The following is a 23874-nucleotide window of genomic DNA, read 5'->3' as shown; positions in this document are numbered from 1 at the left end:
CTGAGCACATGAAACAGAGTGGGTGAGAAAAAATAACACGTAGGACTGGTTTCCATGACCAGGTTTAAACCACATCGATGTGAAACTGTCATCAGCTGCCGCGCCCTCAAAAAACATGTCAAGGGGGAAGGGGCCCTCAAGAGGGAAAACAGGCCCCTCGTTATTTATAATGACAACTGTAAGCAGCCGTGTACCGCCCATAGAGACACTACACAGTGAACTGCTGCTGCTGCTGCTGCTGCTGCTGCTGCACAAACCCCAGAGGTGGCGCCCTCTACTGATCACCTGCATGTGAGACGTTTAGGGAACATCTGTTAAAGGGATAGTAGCATTTTTTTTTAAAGTGGGGTTATATGATGTACAAATAGCCCCTAAGTACTTTAATTGCAGTAGAAGACTCTCTGCACTCCTCCCGTTAGCAACGCCAGCCCATAATAGCCCTGCCCAGAGATTTACAACATACATTGTTGTGAACAGACCCAAAGAAACGGCCTATTTTCACGGCCTAAAAGAGGTTTTACCTGAAAAAAAAACACAGTTCCATTGTTCACTATAATATAATTTTTTCCAGCCCCTCAAAGTGCAGGAAAAACACAGTTTTTATTTGGACCTAACCAACTGCTGATCAGCGGGCGCTAACCCTGGGCGGAGGGATACGTGAGTTGGTTAGGTCCAAATAAAAACTGTGTTTTTCCTGCACTTTGAAGGGCTGGAAAAGTTATATTATAGCGAACAATGGAACTGTGTTTTTTTTTTTTTTTTCAGGTAAAACCTCTTTTAGGCCGTGAAAATAGGCTGTTTCTTTGGGTCCATTCACAACACTGTATGTTGTAAATCTCCGGGCAGGGCTATTATGGGCTGGCGTTGCTAACGGGAGGAGTGCAGAGAGTCTTCTACTGCAATTAAAGTACTTAGGGGCTATTTGTAGATCATACAACCCCACTTTAAAAAAATGCTACTATCCCTTTAATGTAGCATCAAGTCTTCATGTGGGAGGACGGAGGAGGGTGTGATGATCTTTGTCTTTGGATGATGAACAGTCACTGACTCACAGCCACGATGAGACTGGATATAAATATAAATATATAGTATATATATATATAGAGAGAGAGAGCAAACTGTACAGCATCGTTCTGTGTTAGTGGACAAACATGTGAAACTTATTTTATATTAATTCAGTGTTTTCTGTGAAACTGAAAAAGTAAACTGACGTGTAAATATTTCAATAATGTTAAGTGATGAAAATTCAGCGGTTTAAAAAAATAAAGCTGTTGTTCTTTATTGAAGTGTGGGATTAATCCTCCTGTCAGGATAAAAGTGTGATGGGATGGCGGTGATGAGTTCAGTGACCTCTGTGAACTTCTGTGTTAATTTGCTTTCACTTCTTTGTCTGGATGGAAAATCCAGAGCTAGAGAGGTTTAGAGGAGCTGCTAACTGACCCAGAAACACCAGGGGACGTATCAAACGTCATAGAGCGACATTTTAGTCTTTGTGGAATTTAGTCCTACTCTCAAACTTAAAGGGAAAGTTCAACATTTTGGCAAATTGGCCCATTGCCATAATCCCTATAGTCATAGCAGTAGGTTCGTTACCTTTAATTGTCGGTGCAAGCTGTTTTTAGAACGGCGGAGCAGAGCCGTGAGCTGCTCAGAGCTACGCTACGGAGGCTCATTATGGGATTTCTTGGTTTCCCTCATCAAACTCATCAAATACACAATCCAACAACTCCACAACGCTCTGGTGGACAAGTTGTGACCTGCACATTCACCACACTATGAGATAATAACACAACGTTACCACACAGAGTTGTTGTAGAGGTAAATTCATGCAAAACCTCTGATGTGCGTTGCCTTCAGGGACAGTTTTTCATCAACAGTCTCTGTATTTACCTCTAAAACAACTCTGTGTGGTAACGTTGTGTTATTATCTCATAGCGTGGTGAATGTGCAGGTCACAACTTGTCCCCCAGAGCGTTGTGGAGTTGTTGGATTGTGTATTTGATGAGTTTGATGAGGGAAACCAAGAAATCCCATAATGAGCCTCCGTAGCGTAGCTCTGAGCAGCTCACGGCTCTGCTCCGCCGTTCTAAAAATAGCTTGCACCGACAATTAAAGGTAACGAACCTACTGCTATGACTATAGGGATTATGGCAATGGGCCAATTTGCCAAAATGTTGAACTATTCCTTTAACTATTCACTGAAATATTTCTATATAGTCCAGTCATTTTATGAGAAAAGGTTAAACAAATTGCAACAGAAGCAAACTCAACTGATTTTGTATCCTCAACATGTCCTGAGTGAGGGAAAAAAAGCCCTGAAGAATCCCATTAGGGGAAAGTTTCGAAAAACACCCAAACATATCCCATTTATACGCATATAAAAAATTTTTTTCACGTGAATAGGGTAAAATTTTTAACCTTTAGATATCTCCATGAAAATTACTGAGTTGATTACTTACATTAAGACAAACAAAAAATGTATTACAAGTTTTTAGAAATTCTTTGTTAACATGAGCCAATCTGTATAAATTTGCATAAATTCCACCGTTTTGACGGCACATGTATATATATAAAGGTGCTGTGGTGGTACCGGCATGAAAATTGGAATGAGTTGACTCCATTGGTCAACCGACAAGTTGACCACTTTAAATTTCAAGATGACTGCAATTTTTCAAGACAGCCACATCCTTAGTAGAGCAGGTATGACATGAGCCAACAGTGCATAATCCAATTACATATGGCTAATTTGCATACATAGCCTACAACACTTGATCTAAACATTGGGTAGAGCAGATGAAAATGTCTTGTTCAATCTTGTTAACATATTACAGTTAAAAAACTTAAGGAATGGAACCAATTTAGGCTACCCATGAGCATTAATAGAGACGGAGCATGTCATACCTGCTCTACTAAGGATGTGGCTGTCTTGAAAAATTGCAGTCATCTTGAAATTTAAAGTGGTCAACTTGTCGGTTGACCAATGGAGTCAACTCATTCCAATTTTCATGCTGGTACCACCACAGCAACTTCATATATACATGTGCCGTCAAAATGGTGGAATTTATGCAAATTTATGCAAATTTGCTCATGTTAACAAATAATTTCTAAAAATTTGTAATACATTTTTTGTTTGTCTTAATGTAAGTAATCAACTCAGTAATTTTCATGGAGATATCTAAAGGTTAAAAATTTTACCCTATTCCCGTGAAATTTCTTTTTAATATGCGTATAAATGGGATATGTTTGGGTGTTTTTCGAAACTTTCCCCTAATGGGATTCTTCGGGGCTTTTTTTCCCTCACTCAGGACATGTTGAGGACACAAAATCAGTTGAGTTTGCTTCTGTTGCAATTTGTTTAACGTTGACCCCTTTTTTGGCCTAAAATTACTGGACTAATATTCTGAGATAAAGGATTCCCTTCAGTGATTGGTCATTCCTATGGACTTGGAAGTGATGTCATCTGTTGTTACTCAGCTCTGAGACCGACAGTCAGTCCAGAGTAAGACGCTCGATAAGTAACTTTAAAGTGCAGCTTTCAGCAAACTTTTTTTTTTTACTCATAAGTCGACTCTTAGCAGCGTTGTTAGGAGTTATTCTAAGAAGCTGGATAAAAACGGCCTCAGAGCTGCAGCTGCAATTTAACGCTGTAAAGCTGCAACCTCAAAGTGCTGCAGAGACTTTACACAATTTGCACTGTGTATGAACTGTGACCAAATTTACTGAATGCCCTGTTTCAAAAGAATTAGAAGATTGACAGCTGAGCTCTCCTCTTGCTGTTTTTCCATCAAATGAAAGGAAATGTGTTGAAAACTGTTATTTTTTTCCTGATGTAGGAGGTGAAAACGGAGAATGAGTGAAAACATTCATGCTGAGGGCTGTCAGAGGGTTAACCCTTTCTGCTGCACAATGACTTACACAGCTCAACAGTCATAGTTTTACCCCTGTTTTTTTATATAAATCTTTATTATACTGTCTGGATTTACAAAGAGTTCACAAGTTACAAATTCAGCTCTTACAATCAAAAGCTATGACAAAGTCAGAATTAAAAAAAGGAAAGAAAATGTGCACAGTAAAAGTCAGTCGGCTACATTACGTTTGAGTCTTATCAAAATACAAAGAGAATTTGTTAAGTAATCTAGACATAAATGCCACAGAGATAATAATAATAATAATAATAATCCTAGTTCTCTATATATTTCCGCAAAAACTCTATTAAATCAAACTGCGTTTTGGGATAGACCCTCTTTGTGAGTCCGCTGGTGAGTGCGAAGGTTACTCCTCTGAGAAAAGCACTTGCCGCAGGTGTCGCAGGTGTACGGTTTCTCCCCCGTGTGGATGCGCTGGTGAATCTCCAGGTGGCTGACGCGGTCGAAGCTCTTCCCGCAGAACGGGCAGATGAACCACTTCTCCTTGATGCGGCGGCTCGCTATCATAGTTTTGTGAAACTCGGGGTCGTTCAGGAGAAACAGTCGACTGTCGGGGTTAAAGGAGGACGACGTGTTTTTAGTCTGCGGCGGTTTCTCCGAGAGGAACCGGAAGGAGTGTGTTATCGCGTTCGTGGGTCGAGCGCTCGGCTGATGAGCAGCTTGGCCGAAAGAAGTCAGAGAAGCCGCCTTCGATTTACTGGACGCTCCGGCTGCTGCTGCTGCTGCTGCGTTGTCCCTCGTGAACCGGTCCGAGTACAGAGTCTCTGTCCCAGCTGCTGCCGAGCCGTCGTAGATGTCCAAGGCGTTTTGGATGAGCAGGATTTCAGAGTCCTGAGGCTTCGCTTCGAAGACGCAGTCCGGGTCGTCGATGATGTCTTCGTCCTCCTCCTCGTCATCGTCCACGACTCCCACCAAGACGGACGTCCACTGCTCGGCCTCGGGCTGCTGCTCCTCCAGGACCTCGGCGGGTTGTTGCTGCTGCTGGTTCGAATCCATGTGGTGGTCGTCGTGGTGATGGTGGTGGTCCACGATCTGCTGCATCTGCTCCACGATCTGGACCTCGTCCTCGTCCTCCAGCTTAACGATCAGGTCGTCGTCGTCCACGTCCACGTCGTCCCTCCCGCAGTAGACGGAGGAGCAGTCGGACTTGAGCCGCTCACACTGCTCCTCCTCTGTCTGAGGAGGAGGAGGAGGAGGAGGAGGAGGAGGAAGAGGAGGAGGTGACGTGTGGGTCACTGAGCCGTCCGCCCGCTCTCGGACACTCGGGTCAGAACATAACTTCTGGGCTGATTCGATAATCGGCCCTGAAACAACAACAAAGCAGGAGAAATTTTAACATTTATAATAGCCTTGAAAATCACAATTTTACACACAACTGTAGCACTAAACTAGAAAATTTCCTCTGGGGAAATTTTGAAAGGCCCACGGGGCTACTGCTGGTTTTGCCATCTCTGTCAACATGGGAATCAAACCCACAATCTTAAGGTCAAGAGTGTGGGAGAGGAGTGCGCGCTTCCGCACGCATTTGTATGTTACCTGTGTGTTTTGATGTGTGTGTGTGTGTAACTGTAATCACATGAAGCTGGCTCTAGAGTCTGTGTGTGTGTGTGTGTGTGTGTGTGTGTGTGTGTGTGTGTGTGTGTGTGTGTGTGTGTGTGTGTGTGTGTGTGTGTGTGTGTGTGTGTGTGTGAGACTATGAGCTGCATCCTGTGTCAGTCTGATTTAGCTGTGTCTGTGTTTATAAACATTTAAACGAGCGCCAGGTGGATTGTTTATGAAGTTAACGAGCTCTGGCCTGAGAATCAGACATTACCACGGCAACTCGAGGTGGTTACCACGGCGATAGGGGCCCCCGCAGGCTGAGACAGACAGAAACGTGGAGAAAAAGAGCGATTTTCTGCCTCTGCACCGGTCTCACATTTAGGCTTACTGTGACAAAACGGTAACTCCTATCAGAACAAAACACAGATCAACGTTGCTCTAAGGACTTACTGAAAATTTCGGTACGATTTGGTGTTTCTACAGTAAATATTTTGGAGACGCTGGCAGTTTTAAAACATCGGTCCGTTCTGCTCCTCTCAGAAAATATTTGTATTGGAGTCAATGAGGAGCAGAGACAGACGTGGCCGCACTCAGAGGCTGATTCTGTAAGTTCTGTAAGTCTCTCTGATATTTTGAGCACATGACATGAGAGATAACAAGTTTGTCTTACAAATTCTGAAAAAATCATGTGTGTAGAGTTTAATTTGTGGCCGTGCTGACAGTTTATCCAGAAAAAATCCAGAATGATTTTTCACTCTCTCACTCTAACCGATGATGTCACGCACTCTGACACGAACATTCCGTCCAATACACACCCATTATAATCTCATCATTTCTCCAAAAATGATCATGGTCATTGATCAGGGATTGATCAAAAACTATATGACCTATCAAAACGTGGAGTAATACGACAATACACAAGTCTTGTGTCTACTGTTTAAAGTTTAAATGAAGTCTCTAGGTGAAAGTATGCCTGAGCAGTAGACTTTTGTTAAACTCCAATGATTGGTCTTTTTCGCTCTTTTTTTTCCGCCCGTCCCATTGACTTCAATGCAAAAATTTTGTGCAGTTTTTCACGTTACGTCGCGAAAAATTCGTAAACTGTTGAGAAAAGTAATAGCACACCGATCCCGATCGAACCGCACGTTTTGATATATAATTTGTATAGCGAATCGAAAATCGTCCGGAAGATGAAAAATAATATTATGGAAGAAAAAATCCACACAATAACAGTAGTGCCCGGTGCGATGCCCGGTGCGATGGCCCGTGGCCCTAATTATGTTTTTTTTTAACACAGCCAGGGAAACTTCTTCAATTTTTTGTTTATAGGCTAAACTTGAATATTAATCTTGAATGGGTTTGACCCAAATGAGTTCTTACAATATAAAACAGGCTGAATTGTTTTGAGAATTGATCGAATATTGAGCTGAAGAACTGTTAGTCCAGTGGTTCCCAACCTTTTTTGGCTCGTGACCCCATTTTGACCTCAAAAATTTTTGGTGACCCCATCTGAGCTGGGGCATCTTGACTGACACGTAATCACAGCCGTCAATCAAGATGCGCCAGCTCAGATATTTCTATATGCTGCATTTTATTGAACTCGATTTATATTTGAGAAAAGTGAAGGTATAGAATACAGTTGTTTAAAATTGTGTGTGGTGTTTTTAATTATAATTTTAAGATAATCATCATCATAAAAAAATTATCAGGAGACCCTATTTGAATTCCGGGCGACCCCACGTGGGGTCCCGATCCCAAGGTTGAAAAACACTGAGTTAGTCTATCAACCAAAAAGTGCATCTAGCGACTATATTGACTGACGGTTGTCATTTGGTAAATGATTATCATTCTCAAATCTAACCATCAAAAAGTGATATTTCCTTAATATGTCCCCTTTGATTAAGACTTTTTTGTTTACTACACAACTCAACAACATATGTGTTCCTTCCTTCATAGTTTTCATGTCTTCAGTTTGAATCTACAATGTAGAAAGTAATAAAAATAAAGAAGACCACTGAATGGGTGTGTCCAAACTCTTGCCTGGTAGTAGGGGAGACCGGGGTTGGTTGTCTCACGGGTTGGTTGTCACAGTGCTTATTACAGCCACACTACAGGGCGCTGTGACATGATGTTGATATTAAATTTGAGCCCTGACTTCCTGTTCATTTTGCAATAGTCATTTTGTTGAATGCACACTAAACATTGAGGTGAGGATATATTTTATCATTTTTATGGGTCAGAGTAATTTTTCATGTTTGTGTTATTTTTGTAATAACAGCTTACACGTTACTAGTCATTTCACAATGAAACACTCATTTACAAAACAAAAGTGGTAGTTTTTGTAGTAGTCATCTTTTAGCCAGCAAGCTAAAGCTATGTGGTAGTTAGCTTATAACATGTTTGTTAAATGGTCAGTTGGGGTTGGTTGTCTCACTGCTCTGGGGGTTGGTTGTCACACATGTGACAATGGCTTTCACAATGAAATAATTTTATAGCACTGCAAATTCTTCCATTTTACTTCTCATTAGATAATTCAGAGAACTGATCACCTGCCTCAGTCTTAATATAATATTGGACATGTAGGCTATCTGTTCTTGGTATGCTGTTTGTTGTTGCCAAATGAGGTAACTTATTCATAATGATTTGATAATTTGATCGTTTTCGGGGCGCTGGTGATTATTATAGAGGTGGTATTCATTTCAAAAGTTATTTGGTGTGTCTAGCTTAAAAAACAAGAAAGTTACACATCTTCTTTTAAAATCCTAATTTATCACTGAAACCCTATTGAACCTCCACAGGGACAACCAACCCACATTGTGTCAGAGTGTCTTTCATGGTGAAGTACTTCTTGTTGCAATATGTTCTAAAGACAAAAAAAAGGGTACCAGTTTCAAGCCAAGACCTTAAGCTTTCATTTAATGTAAGAATTACTGTTCAAAGTTTTTTTTGAAGATGAGCAATTCGTACATGAGTAAAAAGTGTGACAACAAGCCCCGGTCTCCCCTATATATATTCAGAATAGCTGCTGCGTGGCAAAAGCTAATGGGGATCTAAATAAACTAAACTAAACTATATGAGTTATATTTATTGCCTATGAATGCATGAACTGATCCCAGTACAGTAACATGTGAAACCTCACTCCTGAGCGGTGATCCTTGTGATCCTTACCATCACCGGTGGGCGGCAGCAGCTGATTCTGCAGCTCTCTCTTCTTGGATGAAGATGCTGAGGACAGATTGGTACCAGTCTGGCTGGTCTGACTCTGACTCTGACTCTGGGCTTGAAGCAGCATCGACAGTCGCTCGTTTTGCTCCATCAGCAGCAGCTTCGTGTTCAGAGCTTCGATCTCTGTCTCCCTGCGGCGCAGCTCCACCTGCACCAGGGCGAAGCCGTCCTCCCACAGCCGGCTGATCTCCAGCACGGCCGCCTGGGCGAGCTGCTCCATGATGGAGGTTAACTTGCTCTGGAAAGCCACACAGTTGTTAGACATGTTGTTGTTGTTGTTGCTGCAGGTCGCCGCAGGTCTGAGCCCTTTGCTGCTGCTGCTGCTTCCCGCCGCTGCTGCTGCTGCTGCTGCCGCCGCGGACATTAAAACATTAAAACATGAAACTACCGCTGTCTGGACGCTGGAGTTTGGCCTTTTGTTTTTTACATTACCGATGCTGTTTCTTAGGGCGAAAAACATGGAAGTGTAATACAATAGTAACAGGAAGCGGACGTGGTCACATGACGGATGAGGTACGGTGTCCCGGAAAGGACAAAATATCGCAGCAGGGGAAACCCATAAGGGGAAACCTGACCTGAATGAATTAGGAATGCAATTCTTATTCAGTCCCAGGGCCGTTGCTAGGAATTCTGGGCCCCCTTAAAGAATACTAAAGTGGGCCCCTCCCTCTAACTTTTCATTTTTTTCCCCTTAGACTACGTATGTATTATCGTTTTTTATTTAGCCTTCTTTGTTTTGATGCTAATGCAGCATTACACTGCAAAAACTCAAGTATCTTAGCAAGAATATTTGTCTTATTTCTAGTCAAAACAAATCTCATTATACTTAAAATAAGACACATCATATTAAAAGCAGCTTGTTTTTAGACACTTTTTACTTTTTTTTTTACTTTCACTTTCAAGCATATTTTCACTTGGAATAAGTAGAAACAATCTGATAGTGGAGCAAGTTTTTATCCTTATTACAAGCACAAAAAACTTACTTTCACTGGCAGATTTTTCTATTTATTGTGAATTTAAGTGAAAATGATCTAAAAACAAGTTAATTTTTAGGTAATGAGTCTTATTTTAAGTGGAAAGAGATTAGTTTTGACTAGAAATGAGACATTTGGACAAGAAATAAGACAAATATTCTTGGAAAGATGTTGTACTATAGTCAGGGTCTTACGCAGAATAAATCAGTCATACAAAGATTAGACTACTGGGGTTTTTTATGGGCCCCACTGGGCGCTGGGCCCCTAGAGTTATCATCACCTTTCTCCCCTATACAACGGCCCTGTTCAGTCCTGGCTGATTCATTTTCAGTTAGTTTATGCAAATTGTGTGAAACTAAAGATGAAACAATAGTTTATAGTAGCAGGTGGTTCCAAGCTGTGCCAAAAATGGACATTTTGGAAAGTTCGCCTGAATATTTTGTAGTAAAATCTCAATAATTTTGTCCTGCTTCAATTAATCAGAATCAACCACTGCAGAGACACTTGTTCACATGTTGTACAGTGATTTTATAGAGAGTTTGAGCTTCATTAGCATTATTCTAAAGGGCACTCATCAAAAATATGATTTTTTTTAAAGGCTAATATTAATTTTTTTTTTTTTTTCTGTGTGTCATCTTCATTTACTCTTCACCAGTAACAGATATACTGAAATTTAGAGCAGAAGAGAAATCTCAGCAATTCCTCAATTTTTTCCCTTTACTATGACACCAAAAGTATTCAAATAGACCTTGTGGTTGCAGAGATATACTCATTTTATTATGGATATGCAATTTTCGAGAAAAGGCCTAAAAAATAGGCTGGTTTTTAAAAGGTTAAAGAATTCTCTATCCTCACATTTAAAAAAAAAGTTTGATTATCAAAAGTAATTATAGCCTAATTAATTGATTAATTGTTATTGTTGAAACAAACAAACATTTGAGGACAAGACAAAACACAAAACGTTTGAAACATACATAGGCCCAACCATATCCAAAATACCAAAAAGTAAAGGTGACAAAGAAAACAGAGAAGTCTAGTTAAACAGGAGCAATTGGGGGTAAAATCAGATGCAGTTATGGATTTAAATGGTCCTCATGATAGAAGTGTGGTAAGTTTCAGATGGGTTTACAGTGTTCCAGGTTGCAGGTGCACAGGAAGAAAAACTGGACTTTCCAAATTCATTGTTACAGTAACAGAGGGAACCTGCAGTATGAGCCAGTCCTTTGACCGTGTATGGTAGAGACTTGCATAAAAGATAACTAAAGAGTTAATAAAAGATGATCTATCACACCTGTTAGACAGCGAGGGCCATTTAACATTAGAATACAGGTCACAATGATGAGTGTTGTAGCTGTGGCCTGTAATAAATCTCAGGGCTGAATGATACACGGTGTCAAGTGGGTGTAGAGTTGTCGGCCTATAGCTCATGCATGCCTGTATAAAATGTCTCCATAATATAAAACTGACATAAAAGTTGCCTCAATAGGTTTCTTCCTGCAATGAAGAGGAAAGGATGAATTAATAAGAGTTGTCTAAAACATCTTCAAGATTCAAGATTTTCAAGATTCAAGATTTTTATTGTGTAGCCTACCAGACATACAGATGATTAAAAAAAGCTGTTTCTCACTGTCCCACGGTGACAGAATAAAATACATGACAATGTCCTTGTGCTTCTAGTAGGTTAAGTCTTGCCACATGTTTCTTTTTCCAGGCATAGTGACTCAATCCTCACACTGCAACTTTTTTTTTTTATGATGACTTCCTGAACGACTCATAAAGTTGGTTTAACTTTTAGTAATTTGGTGACTAATATGTAGAAACTTATCACCAAAGGAACAGTGGTTATACATAACCTTAGAAAAATATGAACTTGTATCATGGAGCTTCACAAATTGCACAATACAAGTGGAGTCTGATGAATGTAAATACAACTTTACTTGCCCCCAATATTGCAGATATTTGTCATCTGACAGCACAGTTGGGTCTACACTAAGGACAGACCGACAAGTATCAGTATTGAACCCCACATCTGTCACTGATCCAGACTCTGAGACTTTTCCCCACAATATTATCATACAATATAACTTGAAACAAACTGCCATCAGTCAGTGTTTAAGTGTTTGCAGCAGTGCTTTCTAATTTTGTCCACTAGGTGATGCTCTGTTTCCATGAGAGTAGTTTAAAGCTGAGGTCAAAGAGTCTGATCCTAATCAATTCAACCTATTTCATCTATGGTGCAGAGTTTGTTATTGTGAAGTTCCCTTGGTAATTCACCAAACTTTGTGCATATGATTTTAAAATATCAACCATATGCAATCATTTTGGTCTGCACATTTTTAATGTATTAAATAAAAAGCATGCTTGTAATATATTTATTGACCAATAAACTCTACAAAATGTTTTGTTGTATTTCAGTTCTTCACAAAAGTGGCAATACTTTTGACCAGTGGCCATCTGTTGAAGTCATCTGATAGCTAAAGATCTGGAAAATAAAAAGGCAAAACAAACAGAGAGAAGAGAAGAGAAGAAACTGCTTTCAAGTTCTCCAGTTTTGGGCTGCGAGCACAATGGACACAATAAAAAATGGGATGATCTAACAAAGGCTCCAGTGGCTGTGGTTGCATTACCTTAAACAGACTATTGTTTGATCTAATTTAAGGTTTAGCTGGTTGTCGAAAAACATATTAACATATTCGAATGTGGTGAAAGAATGAACTTAGAAATTTAACAAAAGATTGCATCTATCTATCTATCTATCTATCTATCTATCTATCTATCTATCTATCTATCTATCTATCTATCTATCTATCTATCTATCTATCTATCTATCTATCTATCTATCCATCCATCCATCCATCCATCCATCCATCCATCCATCCATCCATCCATCCATCCATCCATCCATCCATCCATCCATCCATCCATCCATCCATCCATCCATCTCATAATGTTTCTGTTATGAACAACTTGTGCTGGAAGATGATCTTGTTGTTTAGCAGAATAATAATACTGTAATATATATATTTTTTATCATCAGTTCCTTATTACTGTAAGTGTCGACCAGTCCTCTGAACAGCTGATTATGAGTTTCATGATGAAAAACTTACAGTAACGACACATCTATTCATCTATTCAGTTTAGCATTGAACTGCAGTTGTGGGGCTCAAAGTTGAGCTTTAAAACCAATTTTCCATCATAGATTATGACCTCACTCACTCTGTATTGTTAATTTTATGTATTACAAAGTAATAGCTACTTTCTAAATATTGCTTCAATGGTTCATTTTTAAACAGGAACTTTTCTTTTTTTACGTATTGAGCAAGTATGATATACAGAATCGACAAGTCAAAGCATTGTATAATAATAGATCATTACAAAAATGTAGTTTAAAGAAAAGGTAAATAAATAAGTAACAGGAACTCTTTGAATGCGAGTATGTTGTACAATTTTGGACTTCATTTCAAAACTGGTTGTTATCTAAACACATTATTTTGCCCCCATTAAATTGGATGTCGATCAAGGTTGGACTACAGTTAAAGGAAAAGAACTTGGACTTTTTGGTGAACTTTTTAATTTCCCTTGGGAAACATTTCATCCACAGATGCAAATACCTCAAAGTGAAACCCCACTTCAATGGATGGATAAACGAACTCAGAATGTATAAAAAATCTTTGCATTACATGAAAAGCAAAAATACCCTAAAGTTATTTTCTTTGCTGGACTTATTTACTATTGTGGACTGAGACCCTCACGTTCTCTTTTCTTTTTCTTTTTGTTCTTGATTGATCAAGATAGCTGATTCAGCACTGTGAATTTATCCATTATACCCAGGGGGCAAAGCAAAAAAACGGACACGGAGCGTTGTAAAAGCTTTGACACCAGAAATGATATCTAGGAACTTCAAGGATTAAAACCTGGGTGGACAACCCGGTCAACTAGCTGCTGGAAAGCTACAGGGGGCCAAAACCCCTTTCTGGGGTCATTTTGCTGGCGAAATGATGTAAATGCAAATATTTAGGTACTACAATGGCATAAATAGTCATACAACTATAAAATTTGGCAGAGAGTATCTTGACACATAGGGGGAGGCATGAAAAAAACATTCTGGGGTTTGTTGCAACTCAATTTTAAGATATCACCCTCAACATCCCAAAAAAGACCAAAAAAAGTACTGTTCGCCTGACAAATTCTCATGAAAATTATTATTTTTCAGCACTTTATGGAGAATATCTATGCTTAACATGTATATAGAAAAATTCCTTAATTCATAAGCTTCCATTTGAGTCCAAGATAGCCTTTCTATCTCAAAAGCCCCACTTGCTGTGGCCAACAGTCTTCTCTATCTATCTGTTCACTTTGGGGAGACCAGAAATAGAATGGTTTCTGATCAGGCCAGTTAACATGTAGTTTTTCACAATAGGTGTTGCATTGTTTGGAGACAGCCTGTAGCTTTCCAGTAGCTAGTAGAAAGGCTATCTTGGACTCAAATGGAAGCTTATGAACTACAACTTGTCCACCCAGGTTTTAATCCTTGAAGTTCCTAGATATCATTTTTGGTGTCAAAGCTTTTACAACGCTCCGTGTCCGTTTTTCAAAAAACTGGGATTTTGCCCCCTGGGTATTACCAATGTGCCTTTAATGTTTGTATTTTGAAGTTACTTCAATAAAAAAATAAATAATAATAAGATTAAAAAAAAAAAAACAGGAACTTTTATTTTGTTAAATTTTTTCAAGAGTTCACGCGCACGCTCAGAAAGGCGCCTGCTCATTGGTTGATCTGACCTGTCAGTCAAAAGTGGGCGGGGCCAGTGGGAGTTGCTCCGAGCGCGAGCGAAGAAACGACACAGAGGGAGCTGTCAAACACCAACAGTCGTCTGAAATATTACCCCGGGCGGTACAAAAACACAGGAGAAACAACAACTACAACCAAAAACAAAACAAAACGTTGCTCTTTACGTTGTGGGGAAAACTAAGGACCGACAACAGAAACAGAAACGGACTTTGAGACTCTAACGTGGAGAAGTTAAACGTTAGTTCGTCCTCGCTCGGGAAATGTTTTGAGTTTTCAGCCGTTTGTTGCTGCGACGAAGATAAACTTGTCGTGTTGAGCTGAGCTAAGTTAGCTGCTGCTGCTGCTGCTACTGCTGCTGCTGCGTTAACGTTACAAACTTTGCTCTTTTTCGTCGTGTTTCCAGCTTTTCCAGTAAATGGAGACCAGCTTTAACTCTTCTCACGAACACATCTTTGAAAGTAAAAACAGGTAAGTCTGCTAAACTTTAGCTAATAGTAAGTTAGCCGTTGGTGTTGTTGTTAGTGGTGGTAGTGGAGGAGGAGGTGGTGATGATGGTGGTGGTGGTTTGTTTACATTTTGTGCCAACACTTTTAACACGTTCAACCAAGCTATAAGTGCTTCATATATATATAATAATTGCCACTAGTTAATGTGACATATTCAGTAGCATGATGCAAAAATAAAAGTTTGTGCACCCCTGGTCAAAATTTCTGTTAATTTAATGTGAACAGTAAAGCAAGTGGAAGATGAAATGATCTCCAAAAGGCATGAAGTTACAGATGACACATTCCCTTTACATTTTAAACTATGCATATATATATAGTTTTCTTATTTTACGATTTCAAAATGACAGAAAAGGAAAAGATTTGCCCCCCATGCATAGTTAGTAGCTAGTAGCCCCCCCTTTGGAAAGTGTGTAAATAGTATCTGATACCTTGGTCAAAGTTATCTGAGAGCTCAAGTCTTCTGGGTTTCCCTTTTTTTTTTTTTTTTTTTGCAGGTTGCTGCTTTATTTCCCCCTTTTTAACTCTAAAATGATAGAAAACCAAAATAATACACTGATATTTACTTAAAATATTGCAAAAGAGTGCTTCATGTTTAACTTTATATGCCTTTTGGAGATTATTTAATCTTCCACGTGCTGAACTGTTCACATTAACAGTATATCACTGAATGCCACTATTTATCAAGGTCCTCTCTGGCTCATTATAGCTGTCTATGGTATCTGGATAATGGGTAGTTTTTTTCCACGGCGTCTGCCCCATGGACTTGTTCATTACTTTAAACCCTTGAAGAATGACAGGTATGCGGCGGCTCACATATCATCATGGCAGTTTACCACAATAGATTGTGGTCAGATAAGAGGCTGCTATTCACTTTTTTGTTGAATGTGACCTTGCAGAAAGAAAATACTTGCTCTTTTTTCTGTTTTTGTGAACTCTCAGTTGTCCCTGGAGCTCATGTGAGGAAAAAAAAGGGCAAATACTAACTAAATACTGACAATTTGTTTGCATTGTCACACTCACTCACACATTCACCCACACCCATCGTTTAATACCTCTTTGCTCTTCACACACATTCTTACCCTTTGCTCAACCTATCATTATAGCATCACTTAAGCTTTGATTTATTGCTGCCATTTTCTATTAGTCTGTAATCCACTGGGGCACAGCTGGATGGTGTGTTCAGGCCCCCCCAAAAAATACTGTTAAAACATTTGGCCTGAAGCTGCTTTTGGAGATGTCCCATCTGTTTTGGTGTAGCAACAGGCCACATTTTACAGACCAAAAAAAAAGAAAAAAAAAAGAAGCCGCCTTTTAAAATTCCTCCCTCTTCCACGCATAGTCTCTTTACTGTGGTGTTTTAAATGCACGCCCTTCAGATACGCAGCAGGCAACACGGTGTAGTTTGGAAACAAATATAGTTATGAGCACTGGTGGTGGTGGCGGCCTACATTTTTTTTTTCGTCTAATCATTTGCATCAAGAAGATTTTCCAGCAGCAGATGAAGATTATCATGTTGCTGAATATTACAGGGCTGCGTGATAAGATCTTATTTTAAATGGTATAAAGTTATTTTATAGTGTGTGTGGCTACTTGAGATGTCTTCCCTGTAATTGGGCCGCTTGTTGGTGGAGTGATGCTGAAAGATGTCTTGTGTTTTTTTTTTTCATGTTTACAAAGGAAGTGGGTGTAAATCGTTCTTGTGGTGGTCAGTGTGCTGCTGCTTTAGACCGGGACCCACCCACGGTAGTAGCTCGTAGAATAACGCGGTTATTATCATAAGTATATCATCATCGAAAAAGCATTTGCATCATTGAAATTCCAGCGAGTGTAGGAGGTTTGTGTGTGTGTGTGGACTGTGGACACAGAAGCTTGTAGTTTTGAACCGAGGGTGAATTTATAACATGCTGCTGCTGACCTATTCCTGTCTACCCAGATACAACCACATAGATGAAATGTGTGTGTCTGTGTTTTGGCTCTTGTATGGGGAAAGCAACTGAAATGCGATAGGAAGGCTTAGTCGGCCCTGGCACTTGTGTGGCTTGCATTTTTCTTGGCACAGGCACTTTTTTTATTTTTGCCGTACGGTTTCAACAAGGCAGAAAATGAGGTGTCATTGGAGGAAAAAAAGAAAAAGGGAAAAAAAAGAAAAGAAAGAGGAGGATGAAAAGCCTTTTAAGGATGTGGCTGGGACAGAGAATGATCTCAGAAGTCGTCCAGTAGATCCACAGTAACTCAAAAGAGTCTAGTGTGTCTGTGATGTAATGCTAACGGACCAAAGCGGAGTCTGGCTCTGTCATCATCTCACTGCTGTTTTTAGGACCTGATCTTATGAGACCTCATCTGGGCCAAAGATTGACTTTTGTTACCCTCTGCTTTGGTTTAAAATAGACCTCTTTAGCATATTCATTTTGAGCCTGATGCTGCACCTTTTATTACTGTTGCTACTGAGCTCTCTCTCTCCCAATTTACCCAAAACACAGAACACATAGAGGTTATTATGTTGTGTCCTGTCTACACACGCACTGTAAGTTTCTAATTACACTTGAGATGTATATGGATGGATGGCGTGTTTGGACAGAAATCTCAGAATATATTGGCAGGCTTTGTAGTATTAAAACCATATGAGTGTTTTTTTATGATATGCACACAGTAGGCCTACAGTCAGTTTACCGTCATTGTTTACTTTCTGTCATTACATGTGAGAAGCAGCTGAATCCATCACATTAGTGCAACTCATTAACACAACTGGTGGTTAAGAGGCTGCAACAAAGGAAGGTTTTGTCTTGTGATGTCATTCATATCTGCTCATTTTACGGTTATAACGTTGAGTTTAAGGAAATTGCCTGTTGAAAAATATGATGATGAATTGTCTTCATAGTCAGCTTGTTATAGGATCGTCACAGTTTCACCTCCTGAAAGGTTGACTCTTCACTCATTATGCTCATTATTATGGGTAATTACTCAGTTATCATAACACTGTTTATGTCACATTATATTATAACACCTGGTGCAATATACTTTTTTAATTTGCAGCCAAGTACCTTTCATATTTAAGCCCTATTCTCATTTAATAATAAGTAAACTTATCCATTCTTGTCTGTTACTACCTTGCATGCTTGACCTGCTGATACTTTTTAAAGTCTTATCTATCTATCTACAATTTCCGTCAAAGAAAACAATATTGATTGGAGGTTTTCTGTTGATGACCTCGGCAGACTGAGCGTACTTTTCAGTATAGTTTTTAATCGACTTCACCCTCTTTCTCTGGAGAAATGTGGAAGAAAATATTTATAACCGCACTTGACATTTTCCAACAGTCAAAAAAAAAATCCCTCTGGCCTCAAATAAAAAGTTATATGAAGGCCACATTGTTTATAAGACCTTTAGCCACAGACTTCCTTCCTTGCCCCCCTTTGTACCCTGCTGATTTTGTTTTGGATGGCAGAAAGGTCCGGGACCTGAGCTATTCCTTGGCTAATCTCCCATAATTGGACAATCGGCCCCTATTACAGCCATTACATTTGGGCCTGTTGAGCAATACTGGCTTGTCTCATCCATCCTCAGACAGGACACAATCTGCTGTTGCAGTTGGTATTAGAGTAAATACTTAAATCTTTAATGAAAGAATAGGATAGCATGGCAGATTTTGTTATTTCCTAGCTTTTTAAGGAATTTGCCATAACCATAAGTGCACAACAGTCCCCACTGCTACAGTACTTCACATGTCACACCAATGTCACACTTTACATGCACAACTACAACAATTTGCAACTTGTCTGTATTCTGTATATATCTGTCTTAATCTTTATTCTATTCTATTTTATTCTTTTTATATCAATCCTTTACTTCACAGGCCGCCAATTACGTGATAATGTCAAGAAATAGCCAAGAAATAACAAGTAATTGCGTCACAATGTCTATAAATAGCCTAGAAACAACCGTCAATTTCATATTAATGTTGAGAAATATAGCCAAGAAACAACTATTGATTGCGTAGAAATCAGCCAGAAATAATTGATTGTAATTGGCAATTGCAAAGACTTGATGGAGAAAAATTCTGGCCGTTCCGTTGGACGATCCGTCCACCCGCCACAGTCTCCTTGAAAACCTGTGGGAAACACTGCCCTTTATGAAAAACAAGACATATTTATAGACATTATGACGCGATTACTTGTTATTTCTTGGCTATTTCTTGACATTATCACGTAATTAGCGGCCTGTAAATTAAAGGGTTACCCAATTCTAAACTGTATTAAGTATATGTGTAGTTTTTGCACTAGAATATTTTTTAATTTATTCTATTTTATTAATTTATTTTATTTTATTGCTACCTTTTATTACTTTTTGTACCTTTGTGTCTGCATCTGACACCACGTCAAGTTCCTTGTGCTGTCAACTGACCGTTACTGCTCCTGGCAATCATTTCAAATAATTGATTTCTGAATGAAAGGCCCCTTCATTAATGTTTCTCTGTTTTCTCTCTAGGTCTCCAGAGACGTAGTACCATACATCTGTCAAATATGTGAAGTCCCCTCTCCTCCTGGTGGACTCACCTGTCACACGCAGCGAGGAACTGGACTAGTGGGGAAACATCTCGGACCCAGCCAGGGGGTTTTTAATCAGTGAGGGAGTGTTCGAAACACGATTTCAAAAACAAAAACAAAACTGAAGTCTATGTGTGTGACATATTTTCTCCCAGGACACGAACTGAGTGAGTCCTGTGCTGCCGCGGAGCCCTGGGCACCGTTAAAACAATCTAGTCCTCTTGTCATGTGGGTACATTACAGAATTAGGCTCATATTACCCTCACTGGTATCACCGCCGCCATCCTTCACGTCACCATGGACCGAAATAAACGCAACTCCATCGCCGGGTTCCCCACGCGACCCGAGCGCCTCAACGAGGACAGGGACGGCCTCGGAGGGGTAGGGGTCTGCGAGATGGGCATGGGCCCCCCCCCCACAGGTCAGTGTTTTCTACTTCTTTGAGAGTTCAATGCATTTGCAAGTAGGGTTGGGTATCGCTGCTGATTTAGTTAAAGCAGAAGTAAGCGATCCGGTCGTTTTGGGTAATGCTGCGTTCCAGGCAGGCTTTTGAAACCGTAAATTACAGCTTCAAGTCACGACTTACGATTTTGTAGCGTTCCAGGCAACACACTCGTGTTTTTCCGACCTGTTTTACCTGTGAAAGTCACTATAACGGCCACTCGTAACTTCCGACCCGTGAAGTCGTACCAGATCGAACTGGTACGACTTCACAGGTCGGAAAAACACGAGTTACGAGTTGCCTTGAACGCACCATAACAGTCCTCGTCCCTACGTCGCCACATTCAGGCGCATCCCTTGGCTGCACACACAGCCCTGCATGCCGTTCTCTCTCCTCATTGGATAAAACTTGTAGGATACTAGAAAAGTTTTCTCCTGGGCTCAGAGCAGAGCAGAGTGACTGACAGACCCGTGTTTCGGTCCAAACACTCTATGTAAGTGATTGCTGTCGGAAGATATAACTATTTAAGACTTATATTAACACAAAAATATCGCTTACTTCTGCTTTAACACAAAAATATCGCTTACTTCTGCTTTAACACAAAAATATCGCTTACTTCTGCTTTAATTGATTTGATTCGATGTTGATTCATTTGGAGATATTTCAGTTTTAATACCAGTTTGCTTGGTTCTGAAAGAGATTTTCACAAAACTAATGTTGCAAATTGTACAAAGATGGCACAAGTTACATTAATGCACATTTATTCACAATGACCCACTCCAGCAGTAAACAGTTGCAATAGCTACATTAAAAGATCGATCTAAGGATTTAATGAATCGATCTTTGATCTTTCAAATGAAGATCGATATAAATCGGAAAATCGATTTTTTATTTTGGTAAGTGTCAGTGTGGTTAAAGGAGACATACTATGCTTTAGAACATCCATTTGATGTTCCAGTCTCTCTGAACGCCCCCGGTAATGAAATCCTGCGACAACCTGACATCAGGTTTTGCCGTCCAATTAGGACAAACGCCCAAACTGCAAGGGATCTGCCCAAAACACGCCCACGACGCCCGACCTCAACCGACATCTATACGGAAAATCGCAACTGTTTTCCTTCCCCAAAGAATATGAAAACTGTACATCTAAACATGTATGGACGCACCCGTAGCTGGTCATGTTTTATAAAGCCGACCTGTCTGTATTTAACAAGGAAAGGTAAAGAATAGGGCTGGGTTTAAAAAAAATGTAAAAGATTTGATTTCGATTCATAAAAACCTTCGATAGATTTTTTAATGTATGCCATTTCTTGTTTCCTCTGTTAGATCTGTGCTATCGCGGTTGTCACCCACAACTGTACTGAAGAGTTGCACTGTTTACTTCTCTAGTGGGTCATATTAATGTTACTGCTTTTTGGTCAATTCTTTATGTAAACATTGATATCTCTGATAATGCAGCAGGTTAGAGAGTTTCATCTTTCTTAGTTCTGTGAAAATCTCTTTCATAACCGAGCAAAATTGGTATTAAAACTGAAATATCTCTAAATAAATCAATATGGAATCAGATCGGAAATCGAATTGAATCGGGACCTTATGAATCGACTTGACCCGCGGGCCTGTACGAGACAACTAAGGGGTTTTTGTAACTGAAAATCACACAGAACTACTCTGTAGGTGTTCAAAACTGACACAGTGGTAAACAAAAGCAGTAAAATATGCATAACACGTCCCTGAGATCCCTCAGATCATGTGGTATGCTTCATGTTCACCACCACGTTTCCTCCTTCAACCCTCACGCACATTTGTTCTCCATCTGTGTGTCTCTACTGCAGCACAAATGAGCCGCACTAATGAACAGTAAATGGTTCAACAAAACGCTAATGCCGTTGATCAATTGATTTCAAACTCTGCTTTGGCAATGATGCTGCATACTGAGGATTTGAGAGAGCTCCGGTTTCCTTGCCTAACGATAGAAAAATAAACGTAATCTACCTTTTTCCTTCAGTGTGTTGCCCGGTGCTTATTTCTGTGTGTCAAGAAGATGGAGCAACTCTTTATATCTCGTGTTTTCTTTACCCCTCGTCCCGTCTATCTGCACAACCGAGCAGAGTTATAGCTCTGGCCCCCGGGGGTATATACTGTACATAGGATAAAACAGCCAGCTGACCTGTTCTTACCTGTCTGTACATATCTCCTCCAGGTGGGCAGGGTGTGGCCGTCGTCCTACAGAGCCCTCATCAGTGCCTTCTCCTGTCTTACACGCCTTGATGACTTCGCATGTGAGTGGATCGGCTCAGGATTCTTCTCAGATGTCTTCAAGGTGTGTGCACATCAGTTGTTACCTGCTGTGTGTGGACTTTTGTTCTTGTCACGTTCATGGACCACCTCAGTCCTAGTTATTCTGTATTCTGTATATATCTGTCTTAATCTTTATTCTATTCTATTTTATTCTTTTTATATCAATCCTTTACTTCACAGGCCGCCAATTACGTGATAATGTCAAGAAATAGCCAAGAAGTAATTCCATCACAATGTCTAAAAATAGCCTAGAAATAACCGTCAATTTCATATTAATGTTGAGAAATATAGCCAAGAAACAACTATTGATTGTGTAGAAATCAGCCAGAAATAATTGATTGTAATTGGCAATTGCAAACACTTGATGGAGAAAAATTGTGGCCGTTCCGTTGGACGATCCGTCCACCCGCCACAGTCTCCTTGAAAACCTGTGGGAAACACGTTCATGGACCACCTCAGTCTTTTTTTTGTTTTTTGTTTGGGATTTTTGAATATCACACATTAGGGTGCATCTCAACAAATTAGAATATCATGGAAAAGTCCATTTCCAGTAGTTCAAGTCAAATAGCTCAAACCAAGCACTGAGTGCATATAGCCAACATTTCCATATTAAAAATGTCTAAGGATATTCTCATTCATCCAGGTCGTCGTTATCTCTGGGCAACACATTGAATCGAAGGCAACTGAACTTGTATTTGTCTAGGAAGACGTTTTGCCTCTTATCCAAGGGGCTTCATCAGTTCGCAACGCATCAGTCTGACTATGCGATGTCGGACTGATGCGATGCGTTTGCAATTTCTTGCCCAGAGACATATTAAAAATGCTTTTTTTAATTGGTCTTTGTAATATTCAACTTTTTTGAGACACTGAATTTCAAGTCTTTAGTAAATTTGAGCCATAATCATTACAATTAAAATAAATTAAACAAATAAGGACATGAAATGATTCATTCTGTGTGTAATGGGTCTATATAATGTATTAGTTTAACTTTCTGAATTGAATTACTGACATAAATACACTTTTCCATGATATTCTAATTTATTGAGATGCAGCTATATGTGGCAAATGTTTTGGTTATGTAAGTATTAATGTTGAGACCTGAAAAAAGTAAACAGATATCTATAGTGTAGTAAGTGAAAAAACAACCTAACAAAAAACAAATATTAAAAACAACAAAAACACAATTAAAAACGGGGAAAAATGGGAATAAAGACAAAAAACAGTAACAGATCATAACGTGTTACATGCGATGTTAGGTATAGTGTTCAGAATGATGATCATATCTCCTAATCAGGCTCTTTCATATTGGAAAAGTATCGCTCCCATTTCGAACTAAAGCTTCCCATTCTGTAATAACTTCATGAACGACCTTCATCATCAGTTCCTTTCTATTCATTTGATTTGTCCCTGTATATGTTCATCCCATGCTGCTTCCCATTCATCCATCTATCTGCTGTGTTTTATAACAGGTCACACAAACTCATTCGACCTCTCCATTGATTCCTGTTTCCCACTTACGTGACAAAAGTCATGCTCGTGTGCTGTGAACCTTTGCTGCACTTTGTCAGGATCAGAATAATTGAAGAGGAACTTGCGAATTTGTTCTCACTTCTCACTTAACGAGT

At 39.7% G+C, this 23874-nt stretch overlaps 2 protein-coding genes and 1 long non-coding RNA gene across 3 annotated transcripts in view; 1 reads left to right on the top strand and 2 right to left on the bottom strand.

The window, feature by feature from the left end:
- Positions 1-3944: 3944 nt before the first annotated feature.
- On the bottom strand, positions 3945-9002 carry LOC146970188 (uncharacterized). Its single transcript, XM_085803701.1, has 2 exons — positions 8637-9002; positions 3945-5230 (listed from the first exon to the last, which is right to left on the bottom strand). Exons 1-2 carry the CDS (start codon positions 8956-8958, stop codon positions 4218-4220), a joined length of 1335 nt encoding a protein of 444 aa, XP_085659827.1. The 5' UTR covers positions 8959-9002; the 3' UTR covers positions 3945-4217.
- Positions 9003-14700: 5698 nt separating this feature from the next.
- Positions 14701-19581, bottom strand: LOC146970187 (uncharacterized). The gene is made up of 3 exons (XR_015037984.1): positions 19463-19581; positions 14828-14936; positions 14701-14796 (listed from the first exon to the last, which is right to left on the bottom strand). It is a non-coding gene; the product is annotated as an uncharacterized LOC146970187 (long non-coding RNA).
- Positions 19582-19806: 225 nt separating this feature from the next.
- The window catches only part of tesk2 (testis associated actin remodelling kinase 2), a 39761-nt gene continuing 35693 nt past the window's right edge, over positions 19807-23874 (top strand). Inside the window, exons 1-2 of the mRNA XM_085804663.1 lie at positions 19807-19890; positions 22068-22271. Of these exons, the coding sequence (XP_085660789.1) occupies positions 19807-19890; positions 22068-22271 (288 nt within the window). The remainder of the gene's footprint in view (positions 19891-22067; positions 22272-23874) is intronic.

The sequence above is a fragment of the Trachurus japonicus genome, chromosome 17, assembly GCF_045865225.1.
Source record: "Trachurus japonicus isolate A0001 chromosome 17, Traja_1.0".
NCBI lineage: Eukaryota > Metazoa > Chordata > Actinopteri > Carangiformes > Carangidae > Trachurus > Trachurus japonicus.
Note: the sequence above shows the minus strand (reverse complement) of the source record. Positions and strands in the feature narration are given on the sequence as shown.

Excerpts from the sequence above, each read along its gene's own strand:
- LOC146970188 (XM_085803701.1), bottom strand. The coding sequence starts at position 8,958 with ATGTCTAACAACTGTGTGGCTTTCCAGAGCAAGTTAACCTCCATCATG. Across the intron at positions 5,231-8,636 it reads GCTGCCGCCCACCGGTGATG|GGCCGATTATCGAATCAGCC; the intron begins GTAAGGATCACA and ends TTGTTGTTTCAG.